Genomic DNA, 20,257 nt, shown 5'->3' on the forward strand with positions numbered 1-20,257 from the left:
TACTAAAAGGATTTGCTTTGAGCAAAGCAAAGCAAAGGCTGACAGGCAACTTGATTGCTTTATACAGTATAGACATATCAGAGTCGGTGAAGGGGAATGAGCTATTTAAATTAAAGACCAATCCTGGCACAGAACAAATCTATATGAACTGGTCATGATTAAAATTGGGCTGGAAACTAGAATAACTTTTTAAACTATCGAAAACGGGGAACAACCAATCTGGAACAGCCTTCCAATAGAAACACTTGAACATGGACCACCTTTTTGCCATACTTGTATACCGCCTACTACACTGATACTTGAACAAAAAAAGACTAGGGCTCCTAGGTGCAAAGCTAACATAAATTAATTTTAAGGTGTGGCCTGATAAAAATTTATGTATGGGATTATATGGATGTAGTTAACTGGACTTGACGACTCAGGAAATCCTTTCCAGCCCCATTTCTTCCTATGGAATCTCTGACTCAAATGTTACTATGAATTCAATTAATTTTTTAAAATGTTTAAGCAACTTACAGTTTGGATCTAAATGGCAGTCTATATACACAGCACATTCTAGGTAGGAATATGAGCTGAGTTCTAACGTGAAGTTCTTAGGCAAACAGAGGAAGAAAAAAAGGGAGAGAAAATTATACACACATACACATATATTTTTTTTTTAATTTTTCACCTCCCACTACTCCCTACAATCTTCAACTTGGATAAAAGGGGCAAAGTAAGTTCATGGAAGTCATACTTGCAGGTTATGGTCTGCAAAAATTTTCATGTACTATGGCAGCATAATATGCATGGGTTCCCAGAAATAAATGGGCTATCTGCCTCCTCTTTGTACATTTGTTGACAATGTAACAGTATCAGGAAAGTTATCTACCACTGTTAGATTAGCTTACTTGTTTCTTGTACATGTCAACTCAACAGAAAGCATACTAGTTTAAAGGCTACTATTTAGATAATAAAATCAAAGGCTGCCATTTATCTAATTATCTTCCTAAACTCCTATGAACATAGATAGGTTTCTCCCCTCATATGAAGTTCGGTTTCCTTCAACTTGTTCTCCCATGTAAAAGAACATGGTCACATCTCAGTGTTATGGTTCATACTCAGGGGTCAGGCACCTTTGCTATCACTATTGAATTCTATTTCCTGATGTGCCCTTAATGACATTTTCTCTTCTGTTTCTAGACACCTGGATTTCTGGACAGCATTTCTTTTTTTTTTAGAAGAGTCAGATGTTTGTTGAAACATTAAAACCCCTTGCTTACTTAATTTAGATTTCACCATTCTTAGACCGGGGGACAAGCTTATATGCATGAGAAAAAAAAAAAAAAAAACTCAGCTGACCCAGAGAGCAGGGAGCTGAATAATCGCAACCTTGGGTTATTTCCAGAGTGATTAGGATTTCTACATTATCCTCTATGCTTAAGTAAAATATACAAATGTGAGTACTAATGACATTGGTTTGAAATCTTGTTGGGAGGCCTGCATTTCTCTCTGGATAGTCTATGCATCTTACAATATAGTCTCTATTTTAGCTGTACTGTCAACATAAGAAAATGGAAATTCCATTTTAAGAGCCCCACCATAGTGCTATGTTTAACAGAAAATCTACTGTATGGTAGACATCCATCCTTTCATATTTTTTTCGTCATGTTTCCTGACAATATGTACAAATTCTGAAGTGCCTGTGGGTCTCAGTCCTATCAGCTGGTTTATGAAAGGAAAAGAACGTTATCTTCTCACTTGGTTTTGTTGGTCCACACACCAGCTCAGACAGATCCATCTCTTTGGACCTTAGGACCAGAAAACAGCAGCTGGCTAATCAGGAACAAAGTTGTGATACTCTCTGCTGGAAAATTCCTCCCATGTTGTAATCTCAGGTTTGAATCTTACAACAAAATTTCAGACTTTTGGAGTAATTGTTTATAAGGAGATAACGGGAATCTATACCAGATACAGGAATTTAGGGAAAGGATATATGAATATCACCCTCTAAGAGTGTTGGAATTGTGGGAGAGACCTAGTTAAAGGAATGACTTTATGGAGGTGTCCAACGGAGGAACTGTTTAATATCAGACATATCCTTCCAAGAGCTGAAAGATTTTCAAACAGGTTTTCTCATTTAAAGGATATGAAGATTATCTTACTTATTTTTCCTAAGGGACCTGATTACATTCAGTTAAAGCTCGACTTGATGTTAAAATACACACCATATTTTTGAGGATGTTTCACTGGCCGAGAATGCTGTTATAAGCTTTGTTTGTTTTTTGCTGCAGGAAGACAAGTGCTAACAAGAAACATGTTTGTAATGTTGCTTCATTTTTGTGGTTGTGAAGTATTTAAGTTGGAAGGATAATGAAGCAAGATACAGCTGTCTTTTCACAAAATTGAACATTTTAAGGCTGTGTTTACTAATACTGCTATTTCCTAATTTTCAAAGGTGTAATGCAGAGAACCTTCTCTGCATCCTCTGTGGATAACACAAACCAGAGTCTGCAACAGAGTTTAAGTTCGGCCGAAAAAAACAATTCCCTTTCTGACTGATACCACTGTACCTGGGTCCTGGCCACTGAGCCTAGACAGGTCCAAAAATGACAGAGTCTATTAAACACTGAAGCTTGTTCTGCTATAGTGTTTTTCAAGGAGAAGCTTAGGTCTGGTAAGAAACAGATGGACAACTGACTTATAGAGGTTCACACTATGATCGAAAGCCTGAGGCATCTATATTTAAAGCAAGTAAAAATGCTTTTGGGATTTTTTTTTTAAAGTAGGACTAGAGGCAAGAGGTGTAAGGTACCGCAGTCATTTTGGTGCAGACCCTTCTCTCACAGCATGTTGAAGCAAAAGAATGAAGAGTTTTGGCACCCTCCACTTCATTGCACTGGCCTGCTGCTGTTTGTCAATTTAACGGACCAAAACAAAATGACACAATGGTAGCTTTCCATTAACAAGGGTTCTTTGAGATGTTGTAAAAATCTGTAGAGATCTCACTGCAGGTGCCAGTGCAACTCTGTATGTGAGACTGGACTTTTAACTTGCAGATCTGTCTGATCTGTATGTGCCCCATATGCTGCTTCCTACTCCTTTGTAAGAGGATACAAGCTGTAACCCTTCTCTGTTCCCTTGAATTCAAAGCTTGTGTTACTGAGGATACGTAAAATTGAAATGGAATGTGGAATCCACATTGATTATATCATCACAAAGACCCATCCATTACTATAAGAGAGCAGATCTTTCTTTGAGTGTTTATCTCTGGTGAGCCAGTTGTATCAGACTTGCAGGGATGGTGAAAGAAGGGAGTTTAAGCTTCAGTCAGTTAAAAAAATGATTACAGTACTGTTCCCCCAAAGTTGGCACTGCCAGGGCAAAACATTTAACAGGATTCTGCTGAGGTTGCTCCACTTTGCAGTTTTCTGAGGTTGGCACATCCCTCGAGCAGTAGATATTCTGACAGAACAGGTTTGGAGGAAGAAGCTCATGAAATGACTGGAAATTCATTAGCTGAACCACTGAGATTCTCCAGCAAGGTGGTTTAGCCTTTAAATGTCCTGGAAATAGTGCAAAAAAGACAAGGAGACAACTAGAAAGACTGAGGACTATCAATGCGACATAGCAAAGTTTGGGAAATAGCCAGAATCTGCACAGCTTTTCTCCCAGCCTTGAGTGCAGTTTTGGGAAGACAACCAGCAAGATAAAGTGGTTTGGGTGGAATTCTGAGACCACTTTCGGGACGAATTGGAGATGTGGTCTCAATACCATCCTGTCGTCCTAAAAGTATACGGAAGGTGACGGTGGCATGAAGGCTCAGGGATTACTGGCTTGCCATCCTGAGGCGATGGCCATCTTTACGATACAGTTGTGTATAAAACATTAGGGAAGTTTCAAAGACATGCTTTATGAGTATCAGAAAAATAGTGTTGAGATTCATGAGGGGGAAATATTTCTAATTAAAGAGTAAATACGAAGGAGGTCCTTGAGGGATCTGATACCTCTGTATGTGAGAAAATTGAGTATGACTGTAGTAGAGTATGATATGCAGAAACTGACCAGATAAATTCAGAAAGGAAAATCAAAGGCCTGCTTTTTATGAGCAGGATGGAGTTGAAGATCTTTGGTATCTACTGAGTCCCTCATTTACTTAGAGGACAATCCTGACTAGATGAGAAGCTGAAAGGTTGCAAAACAGCTCATCAGGTCAATCACTGATGTTTTTTGTCTCTGGAAACCCAGGAACCCTCATAAGGAACTCCTGGAAGAATTTGAAGTCATCACACACTGATACTAAAGCCAAAGATACTGCTTTATCAGGAAATGAAGATGAGAGATAATGTGATAATTAATGCCAGTTCTTCCTGCCAGTTAATTAATGCCAGTTACTCTGGTGTCAGGAACCAGAATCAATGATTGGGAGAGTCGTCTCTTTCTCTTCAAGTGAGATGGAGACCAACTTCTTGATAGAGAATACCGTCAATTTCAATTGGGTCACAACAGAATATCACTAAAGTACGGATGGTTTGCTGGATACTGACCAGTTCAGTGTCAGGTCTGACACGCCACTGGGCAGCTGAGCCCTTTAGGGAAACCTAGCAGATTTCACTGTGGTGTCAACTGCTGACCTCAGGGAAGAGTTTTCTACTTAAGGATGGCAAGGGTGTATACCTCAACAATAGTGAGGAGGCACAGATCCTCTTTAGGTATGGGGCAAAAAGAGCATGGTGCTCTCAGTACCAATGTCTGTAATGGCAGAGACAGGCAGTTTGGTACACGCTGGCTGTTTTTGATGTCTATCACAGAGGTGGAGCCCAGGGGAGAACAATGACAACCAATGCCTTGCTAGAGTTGGAACTGGTACCCATGGGCTCCTATGTGCCACTAATTCTTCCTTACTCCAGCCCTCAGCGGTACGTAGGACTCAACAGATTTACTTCAGAGCATTTACAGGATCTTCTTTAGGGGCATACACAGACCACTGAGTGGACTGTTTGCATCTTAGTTCACAGCATCCTCCTCCTTCAGCGATGGACTGACAACAGAAGTGTTTATGGTGGCTTTGGTGCTATTGACGTTGGACCCAGCTTTGATGCTGAAACTGCTGGCACCAGATCTGTCTGTGCCAAGCTTTGGTTTTGCTTACCTACTATGCAGGATACTGGATGATGCTCACTTGTCTACTAGGAGGATACAAGGGCTCACCTCAGGGTCAGAAACAGTCCATGAAGGTCTCATCAGAATACAGAGCGTCCTCCTCACATCTGGTATGTTCCCAGCAGAGAACACTAAGTATACTGAAAGCATACTCAAGGTCAGGCAACTCTCATAGGGAGAAGCATCTACTGTGTCCTTTTTAAAGGAAACAGCCTGTCACAAAACAGACAGGGCTGGAACTCCATAGGTTTCAAAACTACTACATTAAGAAGCCTTTATAGGAAGGTCTAACCATGAAGCATTTGATCCAGACAGAAAACCACTTAGCTATAGTCCCCACACTCCTTAAGTAAGGATGACTTCAATGAACCATAACCATCAGCTGCCTGTGTCCAGCTTTGATCAGATTTAGATTAAAATAGCAATGAAGAACTTTGATTAGCCGATTATAATGTAAGCAGATAAATTATACACTGTAATTTCAATTAGACACGATAATCTTCTCTGTCATATCTGGGAAACAAATAGTAATATTTAGCACTTTTTCAGCATTTTTCATAGGTAACCGTCTTCACTCTACACACAAGGAAACAAAGGCACAGAACACTGAAGTGACTTCCCACCTGAGTCTTTTGCCCTTTCCACAACTTCCTTAATTTCATTTAGACTAAAAAGTGATCACTTTGGGCAGAATTTCTGGAACTCTTGAGAAAACATCATCTGTTCTGGCACTGAATAAACCAAATTTAAAAAGGTGTCCGATCTTTTGTCAATTAAAAGTTTGTGACTGCCATTTGATAAGATTCATTTTCATCTTTCACAATCTTACTCAATTCCCTCTATGGTCTCACCTTTACAGGGTAATAATAAATGTGGTATAATGAATAGGTAAGAGGAACTAAGAAAACGCATAGAAAACTGACCTGTAACGCAACAGCTAACCATTGGAAACCCTCCTTAATAGAGTTATCAATAATTGAGTCTACTTAGGGATCTATCCCTGATAACTGGGAAAAACATCTTTTTGCTGAAGACTAGTCTTGATTGTACAAAAGATAAGCTATAAGAAGAATGTATTAAAGGTAAGCTATAAGAAGTGCCAACTTTTTTTTTTGCTTAAGTAAAAAATTACTTCCTTCTACACTCTTCCTGAGTTATAGGAACATTCTTATTGGAAAGGGTAAAACCACAAGAATTTTTTTTTGCCTTCCCCGAGAGGTGCATACATGTTCCATTAGGAGTTCTGACAGCAAGCAACAGGAGACAGAGGTTGCAGACTCATGTACATTTTGAGCTGTTTCAAAGGGGGAACGTTTCAAAAGGGCGGTTACATTCTAATTGTACATGTTAATGACCTAAGAACTACAGAAAAAGCACAAAATACCTCTAACTTTAACCCAGCATCACCTACATCTGTCCACTCGTGAAAACATCATTTCACTTGGAAGAGGAATCAAGAGATGTGTCAGAGGACTTAGAACCTATAGCATGTAATAATAAATCTGCAGACAGATTATAGAGAGCTAAAGATGAAGTTGGAGGGCTCTTTAACAGTCACAACAGACTCTGCAGCTCCTGAAGGTAGAGTATATATTAATATACAGTCCAGAAGGTAGTTTATAACTGGGCCTGGAAATATATATCATTTTTTTCTTTTGGAAGATTCCTATAATCCTTTTAGTTACTGAAGATAAGATGGGCTCTTACAAAACAAATAGATTGTAAAGCCAAATGGCCAGAGTGAAAGAAGTTGTGAAAAAAGTTATCTAGGTGTTTCTTTGGTGTAAAGTTACCTTTTACTGGTAAAAAGACATATTAGAGCTGGTTGTCACAGTCATCTGATCTACTGTACAACAAACGTCTCCCCAAACCCTATTTGTCTTCTTTGGTATTTTTGTTAGTTTATTAATTTGACTGCACAAGTGTTAACTATCTTTTTAATTGAAAACCAAGATTCAGTGATGACAGCGGTAAAAAGTTCTAACCTCCTATGCTACAGCTTCTAGTATTTCCAGCAGTGGTGATGAATTATAGCTATGGAATTTGTTGGTGTAAATGAAGCCAAAGAGAAGCTGCATGATTTTTTTATTACACTTGGCCCCATACTTTTCCACCACTTGAATCATTTCTGATGCTAACATAATACTGCTCTTTTATTCAAGGAAATGCTACTATATTTTTAATACTTTCTAAAAACAGAGGGGAAACACACTAAGGTAAGATGAAAGTCCCCAAAAACCCCCTATGTAAAATCTTTTTAGTGTAGCAATAATAGTGCAGATGTCTCAAGAAAACTGACTTTTCAGTGACCAGATTTCAACAAACAGTATACCTTTGAGTCCCATACAATTCAAAATGTTCATTCTAACTGGCTTAAGCATCTGGTTTCCTGCTGATAAGTGCAATTTATTTAAAATCTTTAATTATAGAGACATTCTCCTGAAAGCTAGGAATCCCCCCCATACACAATCCTTATATATAATTCCAGATTGTGGCTCAAGTCTTTTCACAATTACCTGAGTTTAAAAGTTGTAAGTGCATGCGTGCTTCCTTAAGAGACAGCAGTGAAGAGTTCTGAGCAGCTCTGGTGCCACCAGAGAATAACACTGTTATAGTTTCCCTGTCATCATCCCCTGCCCCTCCCTAAGACTGATGTATAATCCTCCAAAAGGCAGTAGGTACTTGTTTCTCTGGATTATCCTTCAGTATCAATGGGATGAAATACTAAGAGTAGCAATTTTTTCTCCTTGATAAAAGTGTGCCTTTAAACTTACCTTGGGAAGAGCCATCATCTTCATCATCCAGTGTGAGATCTATGACGCCTCCAGAATCACTTCCTGCGACCTTTCCACTCTGAAAGACAAAACTCCTGCATTTTGCAAAGGCAACTCCAGGGAACACAAAGGTGTGCAGACTGAACTTTAAATAAAAAGCAGCTCAAAACTGAAGCACTCTGCTTAGAGAGGGTGTAATGATAACGGGCAGAAGGAAACCGGAATTTAATTCCCAAGGAGTGAGAAGAAGGAACAGAATAATTGGTGCGCAATACAATATTATTTAAATAATTTTAAAATGTTGGTATGATGTAGTAACAAGACTGCTGGTAGAAGACTGAGTTTTTTTTACTATATACTGTATATTAACGTGGGACTTTCCATATAAGAATCTTGGTGTTCTACCACAAATGTCACAGCAGACTACATTGTCCAGAGAAATTATAGGAAGCTTTGGTGATGCTACAAGGAAACAAGAGCAGTGGTTTTAACCACCAGAAAACATATTGGAATAAGCAGTTCAGTTTGTCTCCAATGTAATTAACTTCACAATGAGAAAGGGAAAAACTGCATAGGGATCTGTAGGTTTATAGGGCATGCCAATTAGACAACTCTAAATGTGAACAGCATTCTACCAGTCTTTTTATTACTTTAGTTTTTAACAATGTTATAATGTTGAATTGACCTACAGATGTGGAGCAATTTGGAATCACCCTTTTAAAGATAATGAACAAAACAACTTTTTTGACCTTCATGAAGGCTCAATGCTATAATACTCTCCAGCAGTGGAGTTGTCAACCTTTTTTTCATTTGTGGACCTCTAAAAAAAATTGAATGGAGGTGCAGACCCCTGTGAATTGTAAAGTGTGAGTAGTCACATACTTTTGATTGATCATAGCCATCTTTTGATTGATCAGTCATTTATTTATTTTACCCATTTCTGCCAACCCTTAGAGATAGTCTGCTGGTCCCTCATGGGGTCTGCAGACCACCGGTTGAAAAACCATTGCTCTAGAGTATTGCTAGAACAGAGATGACTAGCCTCTGAATCAAAGGGCTTTCCTTGGACATTCAGGCCTTTTTATCCATGACAGGAAATGCAGGAAAGTACATCTTTCGAGATCTCTACACACGTTTGGAGATGTAGTCTGTGATATGAACTCCTGGTTCTTTAAGCCTCCTGAAAGCTTTTGAATCGTCTTGGTTTATGTAGGTGGCATACAGATATGTTTCTGGAGTATATTAAAACAGCTACGGATTCAGGAACCAAGCTAACTCCCAACTTCTTTGGGACATATGGGCCAAGTGTGACCATAATTTATTTTATTGAAGAATTAACATAAAATAAGTGGTATGGGACAGAGTTTCATGTATTGCCAGTTGAAATGTCAACAAGTCCGAGAAGGTGAAAAATAGTCAGTGCTGTCAAACAAGGACACACACACACACACACACACACACACACACACACACACACACACAGAGTTGTTTTCTTTATGCATGACCTGGATATTGCTTTCCCTGAAGACTGCCACTGTTACTGCTAACATCTTTGTGAAAATCCTACATGAACCAAGACTAAACCTGAGGAAGAAATTTTTTCTGCTGAGGGCAAAGGAAGAGCAACCTAGAATCCCATCAGATTTCTGTGTACCTAAATGGATTTGTTGACCATTGAATTCTTCTGGTCTGTGACTCTTATAATAGAAGGATTTCTACCTGGAGTTTTCTTTATCAAATGAACTGATCAACTCATCTGAGGGTTTAGACACAATACTTTTCCCCTGATTATTTGATTAGCATGAAAGAGAGAAGAGATTCCCTTCAACTGTGAGGAGATGGAAGGCAGATAATGCATTATTCCTGTTAACTAATTCTTTTCTGAGAGGAAGGAGAAAGGGGATTCACTAAGGAGTCAAAGGAAGAAAACTAAAATGCTTAACCCCAATATAGTTTACAGATTTATCAGTTTGAAGTGATTTTCTTTCAGTCCTTCTGCCCTAATGAATTTAAGATCCTTAGATAAACCTCTAGAGAAGAGAAAGGAACTAGCACAGAAATAGTCTTGGGAGGCCAACTTAACCTATGCTATTCAGCTAACACACTTGCAAAGTTGAATTTGGGGAGTTTGAAAGACCAGAACTGGGAATAAATTCTAATCATAGTATCACAGGAAGGGACCTCAGGAGCCAACGCCATGCTCAAGGCAGGATCATCCATCCCTATCTAAACATTAACTATTTATTTATTTTACCCATTTTTTAAAACTAACTAGGATGCAGATGTCATTTCTCCAGGTAATCTATTTCAACCAACCTCATAGTTAAAGTTCTTGCTCATATCCAACCTAAATTTCCCTTGTTGCAATTTAAGATCATTATTTCTTGTTCTGTTTCCTGCAGGTGCAGAAAACAATCTATCACCCCCTCTTTACAATTATCCTTCAAATATCTGAAGACTGCCATCAAATCCCCTTAGATGTCTTTTCTCCAGACTAAATAATGCCAGTTCTTCCAACTTTTCCTCACAAATCTAGTAGGACCAGAGTGTTGTTGTAGCTGTGACAGTCCAGGAAAAGTATGAGGCAAGGATTTTTTGGTGATACTGTATCTTTTAATGGACCAACTGTATAGTTATATAGCACCCGGACAAACTTTTGGTTACACCTTTTAGTCTTGTGCAGAATATCCCAAAAGATCATTTCCCTCAAAGGAAAGACCAGAAAAAGAGTTTAGCACCACAGTTGCCTGTCTACGGTCTCACCTGAAGTGATGAGTGTCCGTTATTGTCTGTTGTTACCAGGATCAGGATTTTGATTCTTTAGAGCAGTAAGTGGTGACCAACCTTTTGTACTGGCATGCCACAAGTTGAGCTCTTCCCTTTCCTCAAATGTCCCCAAAGGTGTACCTGATAAAAGTTTGTACTCTGGGCACTGGAGTTGAGACAAGGGGGCTTGAGTCTCTGGCCATATGGAACAGAACGGGAACAAAATGCTGCTACGAGATGTCACTGCCAGGACCCTTCCCTGGCCTCACAACTACTGGTTTTATATTGCGAATAACTCTTCAAAGCCCAGAATTTGGTGGCACCTGCAGTGCCACAGGTAAATTAACTTGGTTCATGGTGATGACACCTGACATATCCTCTTGCCACAGCATCCTGTCCCCCATTCCACACCACCAGAAACTCAACTCCCCCTGCCTCCCTTCTATTGGTCCCTTTTACTGAGCGCTCGGGTACGGTGTGCCATATACACCCATTGTCTATACCACTCCAGTTTGTATGTGATGCTCTAAAGCAGGAGTAGCTAAACTGAGTTGACAAGTGGAGGGGGAGGGAGAGAGGGAGGACGGCGGTGAAGTATTACTTAACTCTACCTAGGTGGCATTAAATTTCCAGGTTCTTGCAGAGTTCCTGAATCCAGAAAAAATAAGCAATATAGAACATATAAGGAATCAGATATCCAAGCACTAACTCATAAGATTTGAGGAATCAGCTATCTAAGAGCCAATTCATACTGCTTTTGTAAAGTGAAGTGTAATTTCTTCACAAATGACGAAACCTTCTGCCTAATACAATATAGGATATTTTCACAAATGGAATGGCCAGTTGGTCAATCTTTCAAGGAGGATCGTCACTTTTACAATGTGATAGGAATGGGATGGAGAGACTGTAAGGAACTTTGACTACTTCAAACCAGACTATCATGGCCAAGTTCTTGGGGGAGAAGAAATATTTTCCTGTTTTTTTAAGGAAATATCTTGTATTACTTGACCCCACCCTCCACTTTTTTAATTGAAGGAATGTGTTTTGAATAAGAAGTGGGTAAGGGGACCTGGATCACTGTGATCTGTGGCATATCACAGAACAAAGGAAACACTCTATGTGAGACCCCATGAGCATCAAAGCTAAAAGTGACCAAACTTGAAAAGCTTTATGGTCTTCTTTAACAGCAACAGATCCACTCTGCTACATCTAGTTTCTTGAATCCCTCTCTGAAAGCACTGCTGCCTATTCATCTTCACAACAAAACAGAACAGAAACGAACTATTCAAATTATAACTGGCACTTTTTGAAATTTGTGTTTGTATGGTCTACTCAGACATTTTACATCATGAGAACTTGGTATTTTTTAATATCTAATGGTCCTATATTTGCTTCTGTAATAATGCCCTTTCCACAGATTTTAGAAGAAAACATTTGATTTTGGCTGATTATAATAATCATTTTATACTAGTAGATTCATAGATGTTAGGGTCGGAAGGGACCTCAATAGATCATCAAGTCCGACCCCCTGCATAAGCAGGAAAGAGTGCTGGGTCTAGATGACCCCAGCTAGATACTCGTCTAACCTCCTCTTGAAGACCCCCAGGGTAGGGGAGAGCACCACCTCCCTTGGGAGCCCGTTCCAGACCCTGGCCACTTGAACTGTGAAGAAGTTCTTCCTAATGTCCAGTCTAAATCTGCTCTCTGCTAGCTTGTGGCCATTGTTTCTTGTAACCCCCGGGGGCGCCTTGGTGAATAAATACTCACCAATTCCCTTCTGTGCCCCCGTGATGAAATTATAGGCAGCCACAAGGTCGCCTCTCAACCTTCTCTTGCGGAGGCTGAAAAGGTCCAGTTTCTCTAGTCTCTCCTCGTAGGGCTTGGTCTGCAGGCCCTTGACCATACGAGCTGCCCTTCTCTGGACCCTCTCCAGGTTATCCGCATCCTTCTTGAAGTGTGGCGCCCAGAATTGCACGCAGTACTCCAACTGCGGTCTGACCAACGCCCGCCCGATAGAGAGGAAGTATCACCTCCCTGGACCTATTCGTCATGCATCTGCTGATGCACGATAAAGTGCCATTGGCTTTTCTGATGGCTTCGTCACACTGCCGGCTCATGTTCGTCTTGGAGTCCACTAGGACTCCAAGATCCCTTTCCACCTCTGTGCCACCCAGCAGGTCATTCCCTAGGCTGTAGGTGTGCTGGACATTTTTCCTCCCTAGGTGAAGCACTTTGCATTTCTCCTTGTTAAACTGCATCCTGTTGTTTTCTGCCCACTTGTCCAACCTATCCAGGTCTGCCTGCAGCTGTTCCCTGCCCTCCGGCATGTCCACTTCTCCCCATAGCTTTGTGTCATCTGCAAACTTGGACAGAGTACATTTCACTCCCTCGTCCAAGTCGCTGACGAAGACATTAAAGCGTATCGGTCCAAGGACCGAACCCTGCGGGACCCCACTGCCCACACCCTTCCAGGTCGAGACCGACCCATCCACCACGACTCTTTGGGTGCGACCCTCTAGCCAATTCGCCACCCACCGGACCGTGCAGTCATCCACATCACAGCCTCTTAACTTGTTCACCAGTATGGGGTGGGATACCGTATCGAAGGCCTTCCTGAAGTCTAAGTATACGACATCCACCCCTCCTCCTGTGTCCAGGCGTTTCGTAACCTGGTCATAGAAAGAGACTAGGTTGGTCAGGCACGATCTGCCTGCCACAAACCCATGCTGGTTTCCCCTCAGCATAATTTGCCCTGCCGGGCTCTCACAAATGTGAGCCTTGATAATTTTTTCAAAGACTTTACCAAGGATGGAGGTGAGACTGACAGGTCTATAGTTGCCCGGGTCCTCCTTCCTCCCCTTTTTGAAAATGGGGACCACGTTAGCCCTTTTCCAGTCCTCCGGGACTTGGCCCTTGCGCCACGAACATTCAAATATTCCCGCCAGTGGCTCTGCAATGATGTCGGCCAGTGCCTTCAGCACCCTCGGATGGAGCCCATCCGGGCCTGCCGACTTAAAGGCATCCAATTCTTCCAAGTGACTCTGCACCACCTCAGGATCTACGTATGGAAGTCTGGCGCCTTGCTGCTGCCTCTCTACAACCCCAGTGAGAGACTTGTCGTGCCCCTCACTTAGGAACACTGAGGCAAAGAACTCGTTGAGGAGTTCAGCCTTGTCCCCCCTGTCTGTCACCAATTGTTTCTGCCCATTTAGCAGCGGTCCTATTCCTCCCTGGGCCTTCCTTTTACTCCCAATATATCTAAAAAACAATTTCTTGTTGTCCTTTACTTGGGATGCCATCCTCAGCTCCATGGTAGCTTTGGCCCGCCTAAATGCCTCCCTACAAGCACGAGCAGAGGAGGTATATTCATCTTTAGTGATCTCACCCTGTTTCCACTTTTTATGTGCTCCCCTTTTGGCCCTTAGGCTGCCCTGGATTTCTCTGGTCAGCCAGGGAAGCCTCCTGGCCCCTTTCCCTCTTTTGCCTCGCTCGGGGATCGTCTTGCTTTGTGCCCAAAGGATCGTTTCCTTTAGGCACAGCCACCCTTCCTGGGCTCCCATCCCATCAAAACTCCTACTCTGCAGTGCTTCCTTGACTAATCGCCTGAGTGCATTGAGATCAGCTTTCCTAAAGTCTAGTACGGTTAACATTTTCTCAATTTCTATTTAAAAGGAACCTTTTCCTAGTTTATGAACTTAACTGAAAAAATGTTATGTCCTTAAAATTAATATAAAAGGTCTTCTTGAATATGACTTCTTTTAAAAAACAATTACAGGAATTCAGTAAGCAAAATAAAAGCCTTGTGGAAAGTAATCTTTATACTGTCTTTTCCAGGTCTTATTCAGACAGTTTATATGTTTGCTTTTTCAAATTGGTGTGGTGAAATAAATCAATTCATGGCAATGTGAAGCTCTCCAGACTAGTAAGTTTTCCTTCGAGGTCTACTGTGGAGTCATTTGAACAATATTAGTAATGCCAGGTGGAACTGCATAGGAGAAGCATGGGCAAGCAAAGAAGACAAAGAGGCAAGACAGGATAATAAAAGTAAAGGGAAAATAAAAAGAGAAGGAACGTAAAGGTAGAGGAAGAAATAAAAGGGAGAAGCGGGGGAAAAATAAGAGGCTGAAGATGAAGCCCAGTAACGATCACCTTCTCTGACCAACTATATTGTGCAAGTGCTCCATGCTAGCACTAGTTTTCTCATTCAGCCTTGCCCATTTTATTTGTAATGCATGGTGAAGTGGAGTGAGAAGAAACTACACACCCAGAAGGCAGTACTTTATTTATGTAAATCCCTCTTAAAAATTCATTTCTTTAGCAGTGAAGAGCTACCTAAACTTCCCTTCCAGTGCCACCTTATGTCTATAAAGTGGTATGCATATCTATGGGACCTGGGCCTCTGCTCAGCTGGCTTGCCAGGTGTTGCAGGCAGAGCAGTGTGTAAGGAAAAAGAGCATACTGACAACAGCTTTTTCATATGACCAGCAAGATCAGAGTAGACAAAGGGGAAGACATGAGGCAGGACTAGAGGAAGGAAAAAAAGTACAAAGTCCAGAAGATCTTCAGACTCATGAGCAAAACTTGGCAATTCTGGTTTTATGGATTTAATTCAGAGCCTCCATTAAAGACAGTCTAAACTTATAAGGCTCAATGCAGTGTTTTAAAAGGCGCATAATGAAAAGCAGGTATAAATTGTATTTGAAAATACAAAATTTTTTAATATTTATATTTAAAAGTTGGCAGTCTTGAAGCTTCTGCTGAAGACAGCTCTTTTACTAAAAAGGGATCTGTGCCACTGGCTGTTCTTTAAATCCATTTTCAGAGATTATATTTGCTGGAAACATGCTTACTGTCTTCTAGCTCAAGAATCTCTAAACAGGTGACTGTAGTGAAAAAAGTTAGATTTTAAGTGTGAACTACAAAAGGCTCAATAACAAGGGGTTTGTGCTCAAAATTTTGTACACCTCCAAATAAAAGAATGACGAAATCCCCTGCCTCCCCCAATTTTAGCTTAAGATTTCTTTTTAAAAAGAAAACTGCAGCAATGAAAATCACTTGCACCAACCAACAGGATAGGCCTTGGGAAGGGTGGTACTAAATAAAAGCAAGAGTAGAGAGATATTTGGAGACTTTCTGGAAATAGTGCCACACAAATGGTGATAGAAGACAAGAATACACTACACATTTTAAGAAAGAACAACTTTTGGTGGAATTAGAGTGCCTGAAGCTAACTTGTTAAAAGTTTACAGTTACATTAACCTGAACTGGTAATGAAATTCCTTTATTTTGGGAGGCTGCGATAACATTTATCTTCAGTAAAATTTGGGTAAGGGTTAATAATACTTCAAAAATTGGCAATTTTTCTGAAAGACATGTATCCAAGTCCCACAACACAATGAAAAGCAACTTCAGGTGCTTCAGTGATTCTGAAGTTACTCCTCCCCCATCCCTTGGCATCTGGAGACAGTAGAACTGGTTATGACAAAGCTAGAACTTTATGTAAGTTTTGGACATTCTGTCTGATGCTCTCTGGAAAATGCGCTGAAGGGGAAGACAGACTCTCAGCTCTCCACCAGCAGGTTTTTCAGACTACAATTACTATGAATGAGTTATTAACAATCTAAAAAAAAAAAAAAAAAAGGCAGCAACTTTTTTTTTTGGAGGGGGCAGGGGAATCTTTATAGGCAAAGAATTAGATAAAAGAAATTTAAGGTTAAAAATGGTGTGGTAGCTGCCTGTTTGATCAAGACAGCTACAACTGTAATAATCAACACGAGGAGATGTATAATAAATATTAATAGCAAATATCTTTTTTTTGGGGAGAAAAATCCAAGCTACACATAGTATAATCTTTATCACTGAAAAACCTTCAGTATTTTGGTATGGTACGCATCAAAACACTGGAGGTTAACTGGGTGCTCAAATTGTAAATAATATACTATGCTTGGTTTTAAATCTGTTTTGGTATTATATAACGCCATGGTCCACTAATCACATCAAAGTAACAATGCACTGTTATTAATGTAATGTAATGCCACCTGCTTTTTTTTTTTTAAACAAAGTTTAAATATAAAATTAAAAAAATTGAAAAAAAATGTACAATACAAAACTGAAAATTAATTCCAGACTAGAAAGGATTCAGAGTCTAAAGGCTAGCTGTGGCAGGCCCACAGTATAAAGACAATTATTATTGTTGTTGTTAGCAGTTCCTACAAGCACAAAAAAAGAGATGAAATAAATTCAGAGCGCTCTAAAACAGACACATTTGTGCAGCATTATAACATCACAATCATACAAGACGCACCAAGGCGTTATATAATAGCAAAATCACATTTAAAATATTGGGGGGGGTGTTAAAACTGGGTGTACTCTGCTTATGTACCATGTTTTGGAGTCTGGTACTGAATCCCTTCTTATCTGTGTATGAAACTCATCATTTCAGGCTACACACACACACACACACACACACACACACACACACACTCAACATAATTAGCCACATTATTTCAGCAACAAACAGCACCATTTAACACGTAGCAAATGCTATTTAATATTCCAGCCTTGCAAAACTGTCATGAAAATTTACCAACCCAAATATCAGATCTATTTGCCATTCCTTACATAGACAAAGATGAAAATGATCATAATGAAAAAGCTAATAGGTTATTCGTCTGGTACTCCAGGCAAGTAGAATTTCACATGGCTGAAATACTTGCTACCACAGGGCAGATGTAAACAGACAGAGCACATATTCTAGCAAAAGACTTTTTCTGTATTATCTTTAGGAAGAGACTACAATGTTCCCCTTACTCTCATTTAGAACTGCTTATTACTTTGTTCAAAACAGGAACAAAGCAGCAAGAACAAAAGGATCAAAGAAAGAGGGACCAGCAGAGTAACCAGTTTTAATACACCCCTATTTATTATATACCCTTTCATTACATTACTGCAAATAGCATAAGTTGGCTCTACTTCAATAGGTTTAAGATTCTTCATTATCCCACAATTATAAAATTTACTAGAACCTAAAAGTAAGATCTTTGGCTTAATTTTAACTCCAACAAGAAAATGTTAAGGAAAAAGCTACTGACCATGCTTCAAAACAGTTTCTCTCACTTCCTGCTGTGGCTTGGCTTTTTCTGAACAGCATAGTTAAAAGGGTATATAATACACACATGCACATACATCCCTATTTAGTGTCTGGCACTCTTGTAAGGTGAAACATTTACTTTGCTCTCTCAAAAGCTATCATTTCCAAAAAAAGATAAATAATAATATAGAAAGGCTACTATGAATTATGAAAGATCCCAATACTGAACCAATGGGATCTATACACACATATACACACACACACACACACACACACTAAATTAATTTAAACCTCTCTCATATATATATCCCCCCCCCCCCCTTGATAGGTTTAATTTAAATTTAATGCAGCCCATTTGTACCTATTACCAATGACTTACACAATAGAACAACAGGATGAATGTCTAGCTTGAAATCAGCTGTATAAACATTAGTAAGTTTGCCTGTTGTTGAAAATTGCTGTCAGTAATTGGGGTAGTTCATAAAGCACAGAGATGGTCTTGGGAAAGATGTGTCATTTTAAATTTAGGATTTTTAAAAAGAGAACCACTTTATCCAATAGCACTGCATACTGCTGAATAGGGCAGGACTCATATAGGATTGGGTCCAGGTTAGTACAGGTTGTGCTCCCCAGTTTCTAAATCTTAGATGTAGACTTGATCACAAGTAAAGGTTCCACCTTACAGGTTAGAACTAACTGAATTTTAGCAGCACAAACAGAAATCCAATATCAAAGACATACAATCCAACTGTCTTGTTTTACATACATAAATATACATGTTTATTTTCAGTGAAGAAAACATGAAATGCAAGGAAACACGTTTACCTGTAATGTTCAACAATATATAAAACTGAAAGCTGCTTATAAATTTTTAAAACTGACATGTCCACTCTAATCACATTGTTTACCCAATAGGCTCTACATTCACAAAGTTCTGTCTCAGTGAAGGGAAGGGGATAAAGGTTGTAAATATATTTTATTTATTAACAAGTTATCAAGTGAATTTAGAACTGCCAGCAACATGGCCTCCATAAAGCTTTATTAAATACCCAAACAAATCAAGTAGTGTTGGAAACAATGGGAAATGAAACGGGCCAGTATTTTTCATCATGTTAGTTAAAAGAAATACAATGCACAGATAAGAAAGACATGGACTCAGAAGACTAAGATACACCACAGGCTAGGAGAAATTAAAGTGCTCAACTGACACAAGGGTGCCCACCCTTAAAACAGATGAAGATTTTATCCCATAATTTTTAATGCAACTATTCAAGTTTGTTCACTTATAACTTAATCATGTCTTTCATCCTTATAATAAAAAAAACAATATAATAAATTGACTCTATATGCTATAGTTGTATGTTTATATATAATACATTACATATATTATATATAAATCTAGTATATGTACTGGGATTCACAAAAATATATATATATTTCCCAAAACATTGTAAACATTAGCAATGTAATTAAAAAAAAAACGCATTTGTCTCCATACAACCAACCAATAATATACACCTCTAAATATGGTAAAAAGTGCCTGCCATATCTTAAAAAAAAAAATAAATAAATAAATAAAAAAATCACACTTTTAGGACTTGAGGCGCTGGGAGGGCTGTGAGCAAGGAACAGTGACTGGATAGTAAGAGCAATCCTTTCTATAGCTTTGTGTGTAGAGAAGATAAACGTTAAGAGAATTTAACAAAGGACCTAAACAAATTTAATAGGCTTTCTTCTCTCCTCTCTCCATATTTTCTTTTGGGGTGAGAAGTGAGTGAGTGACCAAGCAAGCATGCACATGGAAGGGCTGGAAGAGAACTAGATCAGCTTTAAGGTGAAGCCCCTTGGAACACTTGCTGCTTACTGGTAGCTCTGGGTATGCTGAACTGATTAAGTATATACACATTGGGGAAGCATGAGTGCAGCACAGAAAGACAGACATGCTACACTAGAACAAGTAACTATGATAATTTCAACCAAGATCCTCAGAAATTCGGCATTTTAGACTATTATAATTCCAGGAGGTGGGGCAGAGCAGGATGGTAGTGAGAAAGGTGTGAGAGAATTAGAAAAAAGTGCACGCAATGACAAAAATTGATTTTCTAGATCTCATACACCAGAGATTATAGTTTCTTTAAACAGAAACAGATTATTTTCATAGTAATGAGAAGAATCAAATATCTCAGCCCGCTGTGAGGAGTTAGGCTGACTCCCTATGAAATACTAGAGACAATGGTTCTTGGGAGCAGACTTTCTTAGTCTCTACTTGAGGGAGATAAGGGCAGGGAAGCTCTTTATGGTAAAAGCTTCCATTGGCTTCTGACAGCAAACCACTAATTTCTGCATGAAAAAAATATCTGATGATTGTACAATAGAGAGAACATGGTCAATTCCCACGCTATTTTGAGAGGTCCTGCTGAGTCACGGCCACCCTAGGATGGATCTTAGTCCTTAACAGAGTCAGTAACGGCTCAGTGCTGCTTTT

At 39.6% G+C, this 20,257-nt stretch overlaps 1 protein-coding gene across 8 annotated transcripts in view; it reads right to left on the reverse strand.

Annotated features, from left to right (window-relative positions):
* Positions 1-20,257, reverse strand: part of ATF7IP (activating transcription factor 7 interacting protein) — a 146,208-nt gene that overhangs the window by 19,976 nt on the left and 105,975 nt on the right. For all 8 annotated transcript variants that reach the window (XM_014610916.3, XM_014610913.3, XM_014610914.3 and 5 more), the window contains exon 11: positions 7,917-7,995. In XM_014610916.3, the coding sequence (XP_014466402.1) occupies positions 7,917-7,995 (79 nt within the window). The remainder of the gene's footprint in view (positions 1-7,916; positions 7,996-20,257) is intronic.

This window comes from Alligator mississippiensis, chromosome 4 (assembly GCF_030867095.1).
Source record: "Alligator mississippiensis isolate rAllMis1 chromosome 4, rAllMis1, whole genome shotgun sequence".
Taxonomy (NCBI): domain Eukaryota; kingdom Metazoa; phylum Chordata; order Crocodylia; family Alligatoridae; genus Alligator; species Alligator mississippiensis.